This window comes from Megalops cyprinoides, chromosome 6 (genome assembly GCF_013368585.1).
Source record: "Megalops cyprinoides isolate fMegCyp1 chromosome 6, fMegCyp1.pri, whole genome shotgun sequence".
In the NCBI taxonomy this organism is placed as follows: domain Eukaryota; kingdom Metazoa; phylum Chordata; class Actinopteri; order Elopiformes; family Megalopidae; genus Megalops; species Megalops cyprinoides.
In genome coordinates this window covers 23,482,094-23,499,779 of record NC_050588.1, presented here as the reverse complement: position 1 = coordinate 23,499,779, position 17,686 = coordinate 23,482,094, and the positions used below count along the sequence as shown (strand labels likewise).

At 42.7% G+C, this 17,686-nt stretch overlaps 1 protein-coding gene across 13 annotated transcripts in view; it reads left to right on the top strand.

Annotated features, from left to right (window-relative positions):
* The window catches only part of cadpsa (Ca2+-dependent activator protein for secretion a), a 108,575-nt gene that overhangs the window by 29,456 nt on the left and 61,433 nt on the right, over window positions 1-17,686 (top strand). For all 13 annotated transcript variants that reach the window (XM_036530639.1, XM_036530637.1, XM_036530633.1 and 10 more), the window contains exons 4-6: window positions 11,422-11,502; window positions 11,961-12,194; window positions 13,524-13,645. In XM_036530639.1, coding sequence (XP_036386532.1) covers window positions 11,422-11,502; window positions 11,961-12,194; window positions 13,524-13,645 — 437 coding nt within the window. The remainder of the gene's footprint in view (window positions 1-11,421; window positions 11,503-11,960; window positions 12,195-13,523; window positions 13,646-17,686) is intronic.

Below are 17,686 nucleotides of genomic sequence, written 5' to 3'. Positions count from 1 at the left end.
CACAGGCTGCTGCTGGATGCATTTTAGTGATTTGCCTGCATTATGTCCAAGGGTAGGCTGAAGAAGTGTCACATCCTGTCCTTGAATGGATGCAACACTGACCTCTGTATATGCAAAAACAATAGCACTATGCATGGATGTATGTATGCGTACATTTATGTGAGAATTGTTCATGCGTTCATGCATGCTAGACAAGGTGAGACATTAGGAAGGGTTTTGTAACAGGATATCTGAGCATGCTTTGAGGCCTGGCCTTTCAGCGATGTAGTAGTGTTCCTACAGCATGGAGTAGGAGACCACAGGTTTGTATCTTTCTCCTGCAGTTAAACTTATCACCCTGAAAACCCATGCTCGCCAGCAGACAGAATGTACATTCATGCAGGATGTACAGTACCAGTCAAAGGTTTGGATGCACCTGATTAGGATAATGGGAAACATGCATTCATTTTTATTCAAAGACCTATGCTACTTTATAGATCTAAAAAACAATATTTGATTTGTTTAGCACTTTTTGGTCACTGCATAATTCCATTTGTGTTATTTCATAGTTTTAAGGTTTTTTTTTCTATTATTCTATTATTATCCCTGGACTAGCCCATCATAAGACTATTTCCACAATCCATCTCTGTAATACGGAGTGCCAAATAAGAGGCAATGAGTTCCATTTTTTAGTGGTTGGGATGACTCAGCAGTAGATTGAACAAAATGTCACCAAACCCAAACTACTGTGCAGATGTGCATTGCTCATAAAAAAACATGAAAAAATTATAGCTTATGGTTCATCAAATCTTTATCATTATTGTGAACATATATGTACAGTTGAGATGTCAGCTCTGAACACCTGGTAGAGCAGCTTGTACAGTGTTTTATTCATAAATTAGAGCTAAACATGCTTACTTCATATATATATATATATGATTATAAATATAAACATATAAATTGATATAGCAGTAAATATGAGTGTTGAAGTCCAGTTATTTAATGTATACACATTTATTGTACACACAAAATGGGTTTTCCAGCGATATACTCAAGGATCCTAAAAGCATATAGACCGCTGAATTCGTCAAGAGGGCATTTTTTAACGTCTTTGCGCAGTAACTCAGAAAAGCACTCAAGGATGAGCCTTTAGTGTCTTTCCTTTCAGGAACACAGGATTAAAAATTCAGCGGGCCCTGGCGGGGCCTTTGAAATATTTACACTGCCAGCAGAGTGCAGCTGTATGCTGCAGAGTTCAGGCGCAGGGAGGGGCTTGGAGGAACATGGCCGGGCAGTGCAGGAGACCAGACCCAGTGAGGCAATGGTCACACACAATGAGGTGTGGGGGCCAAGTATAGATGGTTCTTTTTTCTTGGAAATTGGATGGGTCAAGCTTTTTTCCCGCTTCTATGAATATGTGAGTAAAACTGAAAGGGACATGATCATGCATGGAGGCTACAAAAAAATCAGCTCCTCATGCTCTGCCACCCGTGGTCATGAATATTTACCCTCACGGATGTGTTCTCTTCAAGATGAATTATCCGCCACTCTCAAGTGGTTGATCATTAAATTACCTAGACCAAGGCAGCCATGCGTCCCAAGAGACGCCGAAAATAAATGCCTCACAGTAGCAGAAAATTACACTATATTGATTGACGTACTGTATTTAGCACTGCAGTTATGCTGGTGTTCGGAGCGGGCCACTTCCTTGAATGTATCTGTTATTTGCTGCATCAGTAACTATGAGTTGCTAAATTCAGCCAGAAGAAATGCAATTTAGGAAACGGATATAACAAATATATTAAGGAGATATTAAGGATATTAAAGAGAACCAATATCGTCCATGGAAAATGTGGCTTTTTTGTAATGGAGTTGGAAGGTACATATCATCTGTCATTTTTAAGGAGTGATCCCCATTTTGTAGTTTTTGCTTCTGCTGAGCTGCTCCGTTGGTCTCTTTCTCTGCGAAGCTGCTGCAGCGTTCCACAGCATCACTGGCACAGGGGCATGACAGCAGGTAAACAGGGAGCTGATGTGACCTCCGTGAGACCTCTGCATCTCTGAAAGGCGGGCCGGTCGTCGGGTGGGGGGGGGGGGTATGGGGTCTGCGCTATGGGCGGACCCTGCTGGGATACGGCAGGCAGCTGTCAGCCCCGCCGCACTGGTCACGTGGCTATGCTATAAATAGACCAGCAGCAGCAGCAGCAGTAGCAGCTTGCCCCTGGGCTCCCAGCTCTTCAGATCAGGTTGCTCCCACTCCTCAGCATGTTCATAGGGCTCCAGCCAAAGCATTTTTACTGTTATTGTGATTATACATGTATTTTTTGGCAGATGCCCTAACAAGAGCATTACAGATTGCAGCATTGTAATCTGCACTGTTTGAAAATACAGTGCGGAAAGCAGTGTTGCGAACTGGCCAGTACAAAACGACCCTAAATGGAGCATCATGGAGCCATCTTATGACAACGCCCAACTCGTTACGTGTATCTCTCAAAATAAATCCTAAGTCTAACTATCTGACTACCAGGACAACCAAAGAAAGGCCAATATATGTGCTTCAGTTTTGTAACTGTACAGACACACTGACAATTATTTTCTCTCCTGCATTTTAGCCACGTGTGTGCAAAGTGGGGTCTGTGAAGTAAAACTCTTTTTCTTACTGTTAGCACTGCCATACATCAGGAGCATTTTACGCCCACACCTTCGGCTGCTACTACCTTTAGCTGTGGAGATGTCCTTCGAGGGCTTGCTCTCCAATGCTGTGCCGCCATTGAAGATGGCCAAGCAGTGAATTAAGTATGTTTTATGATGACTGGCTGTGAAGTACATTTATACTGACTGCATGATACAATGGCAGTGTGAATATCAAGCTCTTTTTAGCTGAATGTGGTTAACACACTAAACACACATTTATCTATTCAGGCTTGTATTTGAGTCGGTCTGTATGTATTCCTGCACCTCCTTTGTTTCTCTTAGCAGTGACTCTCTCTAGGCCACCGTGGAGTCTCTGTGGGGTCCCTGGGAGGAGCCTCATGACCAGTGTTGCCAAGTCTGTTGTTTTCTCACCTGGTTGGGCTACTGTGAAAACATTATTGTAGGCTCTCTGTTTGGTCCGCAGGTTGAGGTTTTATGACTATACATAAACAACAACAACAACAACAACAATAATAATAATAATAATAATAATAATAATAATAATATGCAGTGTAGAATAGTTGTTAGAAGCACAGCTTGTAACCGAACGGTTGCTGGTTCAATTCTGCAGTGGGGCCCAGCTGCTATACCCTTGGGCAAGGTACTTAACCCAGAATTGCCCCTGTGAGAATTGTAACCTATGTAAGTCACTCTGGATAAGACTGTCTGCTAAATGCCAATAATGTAATATATTATTATTATAATTATTATTATTATTAATAATAATAATAATGCACATACTTGGTACATTGGGCTAGTTTTGGGCTAGTTTGGATTTGGTATTTGGCTGTTTTCACCACAAAGACCTGGAAACCCTGCCGTTGGCTCCTCTTTCCCCCACCTGTGCTTCCTGATTCATGTGATGGGATGCAAGTTACATAGCTTACAGCTTGCATAGCTTGTGATTTTGACCTGTTATCCATTAATGCAGCTGAACAATTACTGAGGCAATGCAGGTTAAGTGCCTTTCCCAAGGCTAAAACAGCAGAGCCCCACCTGGGAACTGAACCTGTGATCTTTGGGCCCTGCTCCTTACCAATGTGCCACACTGCTCCATTATATCGAGGCGCCGGGCTCTGTAGTGTGGCAGCTGAAGCACACTGAGGAAAAGAGCCCAAAGCCCTGTCTGTGGGCAGCAGTGCTTGTGTCAGAGCCAGCTCTGTGACTATCCCATTTAGAATTGATGGTGACAAGAATTGCTTGTGACTGCGTGCAGTCTTGTCTCGAGTGCTGTGTCCACACGCCATAGGAGCAGGCCATGTCCGCCCCACCTCCCACCCCCACAGTTGGAAAAAACCTCTTAGGAAAAGGATGGATCCCAGTCGACTTCCCTAAAGAGGCCAACTGAACCACCCAGTATAAATCTTTAAGACTGCTTCCATAGCAGAAAACCAACCTGCCATGACTGCAACAAAGTGCTGTGACCTTTTTTTTTTTTTTTACCAATGAATCAGGCTGACTACCCTACCAAGCTGCCAGTCTGCTAGATAGCAACGATAACATGTATTTAATCTTAAGTGTAAACATGATTTATGTAAGATTCCCCAACAGAAGCGCTGTATGCCCAATCTCTCACTTTGATCATATCTAAATTTTTTTTTTTACTCCCTTGCTCTATCTGAACAATCGCTCCCTCACTGGGGTGATAGAGTCCCTCCTGTTGACAAACTGGGGGATAAATAACACAGGCTATAAATAGGTGCACGGCTAGAACTATCCTTTGCAAAATGTCATGCTTTTTTTCTTCAAGCATTTTTTTTAAAAAAGCAAAACAGACGATTTTGTCGTATTTACAGGTCTCCGAACGGGCCAAGTCCCTCAGCAACGCAGTGTCAGACAAAAGGGCACAGGGAGACAGCATTTCCTGTCTCTGACAGTTTTGCTTGTATGGCACTTTTGAAGATGCTTTGTGAACACAAATTGTAGCCAGCGGGGTTACAATCACAGTGGTCAGAGAAACATGTCTTAGCCTGCATCATCAGTGCATCAGACTATTGCTGGGTGTGACCAGAAGCCCGCTATCCTATTTCCATTTCCATCCTCCCCCCTTTCATGCACTGAGCTAAACTACTGGAGAAGTGTCAATGGTATGAGAATTTACAGGCCACATCACCATTGTATCCTATTATCAGTCTACTGGGCATAGCGGGAAGTCATAAACGAAGTGCTAGTACTTATCTTGCTGTAGCTAATGTTTTTTTTTTTCCTTTTCCATATGAAGAAGAACTTAAGTACTGAAAAGAATCAAGCCTGTGAAAATGCAGAAGGCCGGTCACCTTCATCTTGCTGTGTTTCCTTTAACATTATGTCCTGAGCTGTGCTGACAGGTTGGAAAGAGAGGAATGCTGTGAGAACATGGGCATTCTGTTGAGCAGTCTGTTGCAGCTGGTGGCGGGGCCTGATCAGGTGTTTCTGCTGGCCAGGGGAACGGTCACGTGCTGCGTAGGCACCGTGGGTCATTGTGCGTGTTATGGTCACCGTGCCCTTGTCTCACTGAAAGGCATTATGTCCCCATTTCACACGTAGCTTTTTCATAGCATTGGCTCTGTACTCCAGTCCTCGTACCCCAGGCACTGGTCACTGAACCGTGCCTGTGCGCTGCATTTCATTTTCTGCAGAATGATAATAATTCAAATGTCGGCAACAATTTAGTGTTTTTTTTTTTTAACAATCCAGATGGCCACTGTGTGTCTTTTTTTTTTTTACCTCAATCTCAATCTTTGTACTGCATAGTAGTTTTATATATACCATTAAACCCTGCAGTGATAGCGATCTTAAAATTACTAAGATCACAACCTTTTGCTGGTACAACCTACAGCATTTCTCAGTCCAGTGGTTTTAGTCCAGCAGTTATCACTGATGAATATTCAACATGAAATCTTAAAGAGCTACTATCCACAAGGGCTATTTTTTTGGTGGAATTTGGACGTGTGATATTAAATTTGCCTCTAGCAAATGGAAAGTAATATGATGAAGCATTTCACCCCCAACTGAGGTGCAAAAACATTCTTTTTTATTTGTCCTGTATGGCTACACACACCCCGTATCATTCTAGCATATGTATAAAAATGTATGTTGAAAAATATCTGTGCGTAACTACAGTAAAAGACACCATGAGTGTCTGATTGTCGTGTCACTCCTTTCCTGTGTGTGATGACATGTGACGGCAGCAGCACTTTGCTCTGTTAATGGGGGGGGGACTGCATTCAAGCTCTAGAATTCACATCTCCCCCTCCCTTGCATTTTCTGTGTTCTCGGTGAGCTCCGTTTCGTCATCAATCATTCATTTGCTTGCCTTTAAATAAAAGCCACAGCTGCGGAGAGGTTGCAGAGCAGGGTCCAGTCCCTTGGTTTTAGGCCTGCCACATAGTCAGGAGCGCAGAGAGATCCATGTGCTTCCTGCCCCATGGCCTCTATCCCCAGAGTATCTCTGGTCTAGACTCTTTTGTGACCTCTGTTTGGAGTCCGGCACCTCGCCCGTCAGAGCTGATTCATTTATTTGTTCGTCCCTGCGCTTGTTGTTGTTGTTTTTATGATAATGTCCCCTGGCGGCAGCCGCTTGATATGTGAACTGTAAAATGCGGTTTCAAATATTAAAGAGATTGCCTCCAGCCTGCCAGAACTCTGCCTCTCTTTTAAAAAGTGCAGCAAGCTTCACTTAGAATGTCCCTGCGCTGTATGAGAGGCCTGTTCTACCTTGAAGCTTCTGCTACAGCGGGAGGAATCAATACAGTAAAGTCTCTCTATCCCATCCAGAGCAGTCTGCTCTTTTTTCTTCTCGCGTTGTCATTCCAGTGAAAGAGCTGCACCACTTTGGGGTTTTTTTTTTGTTTGTGGGAGAAGCAATTTGACAGGGTTTGGTGAGAGCTTATCTTTGTTAACTCGAAGACGCTTTCACGAGATCAGTTTTAAAGCAAGCTCTGCTTACTAGTGGGTGTGCGTTGGAGACCTCAGGAATCTTAATGGGATTAATTACATCCTAAATCTGCCCTCCTCCGCTGAAAGAGAAACCGGTCTGCAGCGTAACCTGACACCGTTCCTCGCGCTCCGCATTGTCTTTCTAGGACTTTTCTTTTGTCTCCGTCCCTGTGAGACTTGCGGCAGCACTGATGGAGCTTAATTCAAACACAGACTGCTGCGGGGGTTATCATCGGGGGTGGGTGTTCAGTCAAAATGTTAATGCTGCTGTAAGATAAATCAATGCAGAGAGAGCAGTCTCTCCCTCCTTTCCCCATTTCAGATGCTGTAAATTACTCACAGGCACCGATCTCTGCATGCATTATTGATGTGAGAATGCCTGCAAAATTTTCAACGTTTTGTCACTCCATGGCAGAAAATAGGCTAACAGCTGTTGGGAGCTATACAGTAGCTTTTTTCCCTTTTTCTCTCAGTGTTGTCCAACAATGCTTCAATACAGATTATGACTAATTTCATATTGCTCATCCTTTAGATATTGATTTGTTCCTGAGCCAAAAGGCAATTAGATGCACACAAGGAACATGACTGCAATAATTGCATCTCTTCTTGCAGCTTATTGAACCTGTTTTTCCTTGAAGTTCAGAATTGCCTTTGGGAGATTAACTAGACGATCACGCTCTTTTCAGACAAGAGGAGTTTGCATGTATCGGTCTTTACGTAGGGTTAGCTTGCAGCCTTTTCTTAGAGAGCCTCCATCTTAGTACAGTCAAGTCCCATTATAACAGGCTTAGATAAAAATGTATTTCAGTATATCACTGTCTTCTCAACTAGAAGACATTCTAATTCTGTTCTAGTTTGCTGGGATCTCCTGTGGCAGCTCCCACAACAGCATGATGAGAAATGGGTGAGAACCTGCACTTGCTTTATCCCATTTTATCCTGCACATCGAAGGCAGCCTATTTTGGGAATAGGCAGAAAGTGCATGATGGGCATGTTCAGGTGTAGACGGCAGCACTTTTACCAAAGCATGTCTGACTACTGCTAATAGAAATGCAATTAAAAATTCAAGAGGCATTTTGTGTGCACTGGCAATTGTTTTATCATTTACTTATATTCAGAATTTAAGCATTCAGAAACTTTCTGATAACCATTGTTGTATAGCTTGCTGTACTGTTGGGTTTAGCACATCATTAAATCAGTTTTAGTGTTCTGCAATGGCTCATTTAATCAATTTCCTGGTTGACAGATGACAGCGTGGATGAAGCCAAGCAGAGTGAAAGAGCAAAAGAGGGAGAGACTGCCTCTATTTTGTGTTTACAGTAGTTTTAACCTATCTCTGACTGCATGGCATTTTCTGCATTTATATCAGACAGAACATACACCCACTCCAATTAGCTTCTCCACAGTGCCTCTGCCCTCTCAGACACCTCCTTGAACAAACGCAGTAAATATTTTACAAATAGAATTCAGCATGTCTCCACTTTTCTCCTTTCTCGTGCACCGCGCAAAGCCCCAGTCATCACAACAAGGCCCATGATTTCGCCAAACAAAGCGTGCTCAGCGCTGGCTCACGGCGACCCGGGGCTTTTAAATGGTGACGGAGTCATTCCGGAGCCCTGACTGCTGACACTAACACAATGCCTACGTGATTCCAGTCCGCACCTCGCCGACCAGCGGCTCTCGCAAGGCATGCGTCAGGCAGACAGCTTTGCGTTCGCCAGGAGAGATTAACCAGATTTAATTAATCTAATTAATTTGAGCCTCACTTACATGAAATCTGATTACATCGCATCTCTCCGCAGCGGCAGCAGCGTCGCGTTGCCCTCTCATTACCGTGTTAAATAACGAACGAGGGGGACGGGGGCTTGCCGTTTTCTTGGCGTCATACGCACTCCGGCGCACGCACGGCTGACACGGCTGGGCGAGGGAGATGACTCCTCCCTTTGTTTTATCTGTGTTCTCCTGTGATGTCATCGCACAGGGCTCTCAGAGTAGCAGTGAATGGGTTTGTTTTTTTTTTCTCTGTGGCTTCTGAAGAGATTTACTGGTAAAGGATTTACTGGGTAGCTCTGCAGTGCTGTTACTCTGAGGGCGTGGATGTGATGGGAATGAAAAAACCGTTTGTTGGGTGCACGCGCAAATTTATTTGTGTGTGTGTGTGTGTGTGAGTCTGTGTGTGTGAGAGTGCTTGTGTGTATCTGTTTGTCTGTGCATTATAATACAAACTGAGATTCTAGAGAGAGATTCGAGACTCAGAACAGTCCACACTTCCACTGGCACACTTAACAGGTTCAGCCTTAAAGACAGAGAAGAACAACATTTCTGGTATCATTTATCAAAGGCTTGGTCGTACTGTCTGTAAGGCAGCGCTCTGCAGCTCTACTGGCACTCTCTCCTTGTTTTAATTACATTATTAAGCCACAGAGACACTGAATTACCCAATTTCAGTGGTGTAACTCGGTTCTGCAATTTAAGAGTGAAGAGGCCATTTTCTGACAATCGACGCAGAGAGTGAAAGCTGCAGTGAGCCCGGGCAGGTAAACTGAAAGGACAGTTAAGACAAACACAGGGGGCCAGAAACATGATCTGCCCTCTCATCCTTTCATCCTCTCACTCTTTCATAATCTGCCTCTCTGTGCACTTAACCCTGCTGCTGACTAAATCCAGTATTAAACATCACTCAGAATAAAAGTCCCAGCTTTCAGTAATCCTGGGGGAGCAGAGTAGGCATGTGTTACTTGAGACATCTTTTGCCTGTGCTCTGAAGTGACTGACCATCTCAGAGCCTCGGATGTTCATGTAGAGCCACCAACAGTGCTCCATTCTTCTGAAAATCTCTTCTGTTCATCTTACTCATCTTAATAATAATAAGAAGAAGAATAGTATGAGGAGACTTACCCTTTCCTTGTCCTTTAGTAGAAATATTGTTTCCAAAATTAGGACCAGGCAGGAATGGTTCTTCTGAATGAGTTGGTTCTGTGGCTAATGTTGGTAAGGACATTGCACCACTCTAATGTGTATGTGCATGCACGTGTGTGTGTGTGTGTGTGTGTGTGTGCACGCGTGGGTATGTGTGTGTGTGTGTGTGCGCCTGCGCACATGTGTGATCATTAGGGAGGGGGTTAGATGGTGTCTGTAGCTAGGTCAACTCTGATGGGGACAGCTGGTGGCAGGAAGGGGGACACTACTGCCTCCACGAGTGCAGATGGTGAGCTAACCAACCGTGATGCTGACTGGCCATCTAACAAGTCACAGCCTTGTTTCCCCTCAGTGGTCTCAGAGCACACCACTTGGCTGCAGCATATAGTGCATAGATTGGATGTACAAAATAAGACAAACAGTAGGTCTGATAATAGAGCCACCTGCACCTTATCACAGCTTGCCTTTCTTTGCAATAAAATTGAGGAGCCTTTATTTTACATTTCCATCTTATTTATTATATTTCCAGCAGTCTTCCCCTCTAGTGCACTGGTTTGCAGGTCTTGTAGTGAGCTGTAATTGTGTAGTGATTTGGTGTGTACATAAGCACAAAGCTATTGCAAAATTCCACACTCATAGTAGCTGCTATGTAATACAGCTGGCTGACATTTGATCCTCTTTGAGTGCTTATGTCCTTACAATATATTATTCTATATTCTGTACCCTTATATTTGGTACCAAGTCGTTGAGCCCCAGGGAAGTGACACATGGTACCTGCAGATTCCTGCACAGAGAAGTAGATGTTGAAAATGTTTGTACACATTGTGAGAATGATATACTGATGAGAGATGTCAGAGTATTTTGTTTGCTTGACATAAGTGTTTCAAAGCATACTGTGAGATTACTTAAGAAGACTGTTATTGAATGGCTTGAATTTGGACTAATGGTGCCATTTCCTTCCTCATTGACAACAAGGGGAGAATCAATGTAGATCCGTGCCTGTGTCCAGTCCCCCGCTTCCATTTCCTGATTAGGACTTATAATGATACTTCTAACAATCTTTAGATTTAATTTGGCATTAATCTCTTTGCTCTTTGCTGTGCTGGGATTGGCACAGTTGAAAACCACAGGAAAAATTCAGCGCAAGCGGTTGTTATTAGCCGGTTATGTCGGTGGCAGACGGAGCTCCACCATTTCCAACGTGACCTTGTGTGTGTTTAGTGCTTAGAGAAGACAAGTTATGATTGAATCCATCTCCGTCGTAATTTGCTCATCTCGTTCCAATCTCCAGGGCGAGCACAGCCCCAGAGACAGATCTATTCTCTCCATCTGTCTGACTGCGGGCATCTCGACAAATTACTGAATACCACTCAGATCCAATTAAGCTTCCCAATTAAAGGCCTTTGCACTGCGCATCTGATACAGAGTCTGATTTCAACGTGAGAAACTATTACGTGGATTATAAATATAGCCAGTGATTCTTCACTGAGGTTGTTCCTTTAGTTCTTAATCAGGAAGACTGACACGATCTAATGGGAAGGGGGAAAATAAATCAGAGTGTTAGGAATGAATTTGAGAGTAATTTCAGAGACCGTGATATTGGACTCTTTGACCTTGAAAGGAAGGGGGGTGGGGGTTCAATAAGCGTTGTATTACCAGACAATGATTTAGGATCACGCAGGAATATTGCAAAGTACGCATCCTATGCAGGTATTTTAACAGAAAATTTATTGCCTGTTGTTCAGGAATTTTTTCCCTATTTCACCCATTGATCCTGAAAGGGATATAAAGGGATATAAAACAAAAATCACTGTATTACTAATGCTCCAGATCTGTGGTCTGGAGAGAAAAACAGATGGGCTTTATTGAAGGTGCATTTAAAACTTAAGATTCTGTCTTTTCTACTTCCAGCTGGATAACCCAGATGAGCAGGCTGCCCAGATCAGAAGAGAGCTGGATGGGCGACTTCAGATGGCTGATCAGATCGCCAGGGTAAGTGTGACCCACACTTCCTCTTCAGGTAACACAAACAGCATCTGAGCACTTTTGAAGCACGGTTGAAATATTAGGATTCACTGCATGCTGGATAATATCTAATGTGTTACAAAGTTTGTTGTGAAATTCTTGGGAAAAAAAAACTATAGACAATATAAAGATACCAAACACAATACCAGATATTGGTAAAATGAAGACTTAGAATAACATTTATGCAAGATCACAAACTGTTTTTTTTTTCATAAAATAATAACATGTAGGAATTCATGACTTTTTGGTCTCATAAAGATGTGCCTCTGTTGTTGCCTGTAATGCACTGATCCCTATAATTTACAGCATATTGCAGTTAAATCCTGCTCATCCCCTTAAGTGGTTATGGAGATAAGCTCAAACCAATGGAAAAAAAAAACATAGCCTCTATGCCACCTCTGTGTTTTTTTCTTTTGTTCCCAAAGGAAAGAAAGTTTCCCAAATTTGTGTCCAAAGAAATGGAAGCCATGTATATTGAGGAACTCAAGTCCTCGGTCAACCTGCTGATGGCCAACCTGGAGAGCATGCCGGTGTCCAAGGGTGGCGACTTTAAACTGCAGAAGCTGAAGAGGGGCCACAACACCTCCATCATCGACATGGGCCAGGAGGATGAGAACCAGCTCTCCAAGTCTGATGTGGTGTTGTCCTTCACTCTGGAGGTACGGTGGCCTCATGCTATTACTCTACATATTTGCTCAGCAGACACTATCCAGAGCAGCTTACACTGTGTACATATCATCCATTTATGCAGCAGGATATTCACTGAAGCAATTCAGGTTAAGCACTTCACTCAAGGGCACAACAGCGGTGCTCTGCCTGGGAATTTAACTGACAACCCTTGGACTACAAAACCTGTTGTACCCTTGTGCAAGGTTCATAACTTGAATGGCTGCAGCACATATGCAGCTGCGTAAACAGTTCATGTGTGAAAGTGTGTAAATCAACCTGGTTGAGGGCGTCTACTAATCCAATGCATAACCCTGATTAGAGTGAGTCATCTGCATCCAGGGATTGGATTCAATTTGTAAATCCAGGGCGGGGCAATACATTCTAGTTTTCTTTGTCAAATGAAGAACAAATAGCCTGGATTTTGCTAAATGGTCCTCACACGATTGTTTCATTTATTTCATTGCTGTATTGTGTCAATTGCATATTGGGTGTAGTTTTAGCCATAAAGTAAGAGACCCTTGAGGTCTCGTTTATTGCCACACACTTTTGTTCAGGACACGTTTATGGTACTATTTGGTATCATTTTATTAACCATTTTATGTTTTAACAGACCATGGCAGTTGATTTGCAATTCAATGAATATTGATTTTATGATAATTTTGCTAAACCAAACACACAATATGCAGATAAACAAAGACATTGAGTAGACAGATTGATGCGATATTTAAAGGGGCTGTACAGTTTTCAATTATATATGGTGTTCCTTAAAAAAGAGTTATGATCAAATTCACAGTAACCAGCACAGACAGGATTCTCTCCATGTCTGTTTAGGAATATTTTAATAACAACTAAACTAGCTAGTATTTTAAATCAGCCATGTTTCTGTATGTTCCTTTTTATTATGTTATATACTAAAGAACAAAGTTAGCAAAGATAGATAGCAAATTCCACTTTATAAGCATTGTTGTGAAAGGAAATCGCATTGACAGGCTAAACACATAGCGCCACTTTATACTAGCAATGAATAGCCTATGCAGATTACATGCAATCGTGAGTAGATTTTTTTTAGTTTAGCTTCAGATAAAACCCACCCTATTAAGAGACCAAAAGAGACTCTGAGTGGCCTCTGGGAGGACAGGGTTTTGAAGCATTTTTCTGTCTTTCTTGTCTGAATTTTAAGGATAATTACTCGCTCGGCTGCTCAGGATTTTCTCAGAGGTTGATTAGAATGTGTTGTTGTTTTTCCACTAGTTGTGGCAGTGAAGCACAGCTTTGGATTTTGATAGCGGATGTTTGTTTTTTTTTTTGGCATCTCCCAGGTTGTGATCATGGAGGTGCAGGGGTTAAAGTCTTTGGCTCCAAACCGCATAGTTTACTGCACAATGGAGGTGGAAGGAGGACAGAAGCTCCAGACTGACCAGGCAGAGGCCTCCAAACCCACGTAAGTGTGCTTGTTTCACACCATCATCTGTTTCAGGATTAGCATGCCCATCCCTTTATTGATACCTGAGTGTCTGGAGGCTAGTTACATATGTAGATGTTAGTTTGCTTGCTACCCTCCATGGTGAGACATTTGGCTAAGGAGCTCCACTGCAGTGCATCTTGTTTCAAACCCATGGTGCTCAGATCATGGCCAGAACCTTTTCCTGCTCCCTGTGGTCACACTTCAAACAGCTTAGCAGGGCATTGCACTGTTACATGATAAGTAAGCACAAGGTCTTTCTGCTTTTCTGATTTCCATAACTCCAGAGGGACTTCAAGTTTTCAGGCCTACGTGAACAGCATGATGTATGCGCAACCATGTTAGAATGTTGCACAAGCGATCCGGCTTGTCAGGGGACCGGATTAAGGTGCAGCTACTGATCTTGTTATTTAACAAGCCTATCACACGCAAACACTCTCATTCCCTCTGTGTCTCCCTCTTTCACACACTCACACATTCATACACATGCATACACACTCGCACACACACACACAGGAACGCACACACACCTTCACGCACGCACAGATTAACCTCACATTCACACACATACAAACAAACAAACGCACACACCATATCGCTCTGTGGTGCTGTTGTAATCCTGTACCCCACCAGGCCTCGGAGGGTTACCCTGTGTGTGATTTGCAGAGAAGGCCCACAGCAGGAGCGGTGCTGTGAAGCTGTCGGCCTGCAGGACTCCCAGTGCTATATGAGATCAGACACCTCACTGCACGCAGCATCCATCCTGCTCTGCTGCTTTAATTAAAGTGCACGCCAAATGGCCACCGTGGGGACAAGCACGCACCCCTGGGTGCTTCTGGCCTTCTGAGAGATCACCCTTACTGCGCGTCTGCCTCTGGTGTGCTACACACGATGAGCTCACTTTACTTGATATACATCTGCAGGTCTACATTATGTCCACATTAACGGGCTGAACGTGTCGGCAAATGGTTAAATTACGCCATTCTGACTTCAGTTGTTGGTGAAACATTTTCAGATATTCCCACAACACACCTCTGCAACGTACGTCTCTGTGAATTGAGTTGCCATTGAGCCTGTCAATCACACAGACACAAAGAAGCAGAGCTCCATTGCCACATCTGTTGCTAAACTTGCTTTGAACAAGTGTTTGTGATAAATTAAAGGTGTGATGAGCTATAATCATAAATGCAACAGCAGTACTGTACTGAAGTAACAGGAACCCCGAAGTTACAGTAGAAATCAATGCTACTTGCTTACTTTACAAAGATAAAACACAGCATGGTAGCTACACTTTCACACCCTAGTTGATCCTCCTTTACAACCAACAGTAAATGCAACATTAGTTAGCTATTCTTAAAACTAGCATCAAAGTTTGAACGTGTTCATCTGCAGGCTGAGAGACATACTCACTATCTCACAACCACATCTGAATGCATCACTGTTTTCATGATATATCAGTCTGAGACTTTGCATCTCTATTGAAGAGTGCTTAAAAAGTCCATAGCTAACCTTTCTGAACCTTGTAATTTCACTGGTGGCACGTTACTGGCCATTGTTAATTGACTGGAAGTTTGCAATGACTGCCTCATTCAGCACTGCCAGATATAGCATTGGTAAGTGACTGATAACATCCTTACTGTATTTCAGATTGAGGAAAAAAAATATATGATTGGAAACATATGCATTTTGTTACGTAGATAAACCACCTAAAATACTCTGTTAATATTTTAGTTGCCTGCTTGCCCAAAGGTAATTTCTGGGAATCTCAGACAACGTGTAATGTTGAGCCCAGTGCAGTGGTTAAAAAGCAAGCGGGCAAATCCTATTTAAATCTTGTGTTTCATCATTACATAAGTGAAACCATGTCTGAGACTAGAAGGCATGTTGGGTGGGTTTGTGTGGAGTGCAGCTTGATGTGCACCAGTCTATTGCAGGACCACTGACTCAGGCCATCCCTGAACTGCAGACTACCAGGCTGAGGGGAATTAAGTACTGGACTGTTATAAAGCAGCAAACTCAATTATACTGCACCCAAAGGGGCACGCCTTTTGTGTTATATAAATTTAAGTGAATATTTCTGAGAAGTAAACTATTGTGACCAATTAGGGTGGTCCTATAAATATATCTGGGAAAATCTTATTTATACACTCATTACAGGAGTCTCACATCCTCAGAATCTGTGAAAAGGATATGCATTCTCAACTGAAGTGCACACAGCATGCCTGGCCCATGCCCGTGACAGCAGCAGCTGGTCTGATGCACACATGCTATTTCAGAAGAAAGGGTGATAAAGGAAAAAAAAATATTTTAGAGAGAGAGCATCAAAGCATGTCGAATGCAGCAGTAATTATGGATCTATATCTCAGTGGGCACTGAGAATCCTTCAGTGTTCCTGGAAAACACAGAATTGATCCTATTCCTTCTCTGTGGAAGGGGATTCAGGTTACACCATCCCTAGAATACTCAGCTCAGATGCTGTTGTACTTATAGGGTTAGGGTAGTCATAGTATGTCAAGGATAAAGGGAATAGATCTCATCTAGATATATAGTCATAACAGACCTATACACTTTTAATAATCATGCATACAATCTGACCCATTTACATTCAGAAACGATAATGTAGACTACTGTGATGTTTCTATTATAGACTGGAGCTTTAAATATCATTGGATTGTATGGTTGCAGTGTACGGAATGAATACACTTCTTCACAGCACTACAGTTTGGCCCTCTCTGTGATGGAGTAAACTTGCTGATGACATGCTGTGAAATTCAAGGGAACAGCCATTTATCCACACTAATGCTGGTCGTGCCAGCTGAAGGACAGATGACATAATCAGCAAACCAATGCAAGTGACAGGACAGGGGGAGAGCTGAAATAATCATGTATGAGCTCAGAATTTGTCTGCTTTCAGTGTAATCAGCATGGTGCGATCTGAAAGACCAGGACATGAGAAAAGGTTGCACCAGTCTTACAGGGGGTACTTCCACATCAGGTCAGGAGCTGACCCAAGGGTGTGTATTATAGCTGAGGGTGGTCAGCTTAAATGTGTTGCCCCTTAAATGAATACAATTTTTTGAGGTATTTGTTTGCTTAGTGTGTCTTTTTGGTGGAGCTGAAGTACAGGAAAAGGGCTCAAATGGACTTGCTGCCTGTTTTCAACATGTCAATGTGAGCCAAGATAGATAACAATAGCAGATGCTCAGTGTTTTAAGGCAGGCTCCCATTTAAAAGCAATGAGTTACTACACAGGTGGTTTTTGAAGGCCAAATGTGGAGGTATCGGTACTGTTTGGCCTAGCTGTGAAGGAGCTTTAAAACGTTGTAAGTCCTCAAAAATGTGGGACTGTCTGACTTAATGGCAAACAGCTGTCTATTCGATAGGCTGAGTGATTTATTTTCTAACATGTCTATTCCACATGTCTGTTTATCCAATATCAACTACAAAAGCATAAATGTTAGAATGTAAATGATAAACAGGACATTGTATCTTAATGTTATTAGTCTCATATAGTGAAATTCATAGCCCAGATGGAAGTCTACTCTTTATTTCATGTAATTTAAGGTGTGTGGTGTCAGAGAAAAGCAGCATCATTCTGGATCATATAGCAACTGTAGCTACATGCAGCAGTGTCTGTGTCAGCAGCAAGGTGACCTTTGTGCACACAACAGATGCAAGGTGACATTACGTCTGTGTTAACCAGGCCTAAAAGACCCTCATCCCTTACAACCTATGCATCTTCTGCCTCCAATTTCAGCACATTCCATAAACCATAAAAACAAAATGCATGCTTAAATTCCATTTCACATATTATGTTTCTCATCCTTTAACTCAAATTGTTTTGAAGCATTTTACTTATTCTGCACTTCAAAATGTGCCCGGCCCTCCGGTCTGTTAAAATGAATTCAAATTCCCATACTACCATCTAGTGGTGTAATGTGGTATAACTTTGCCATCAGGATAATTCTTGAATCTTTTTTCTGATCTCACTCCTGTATTTAATCAACACAAGATCCACTA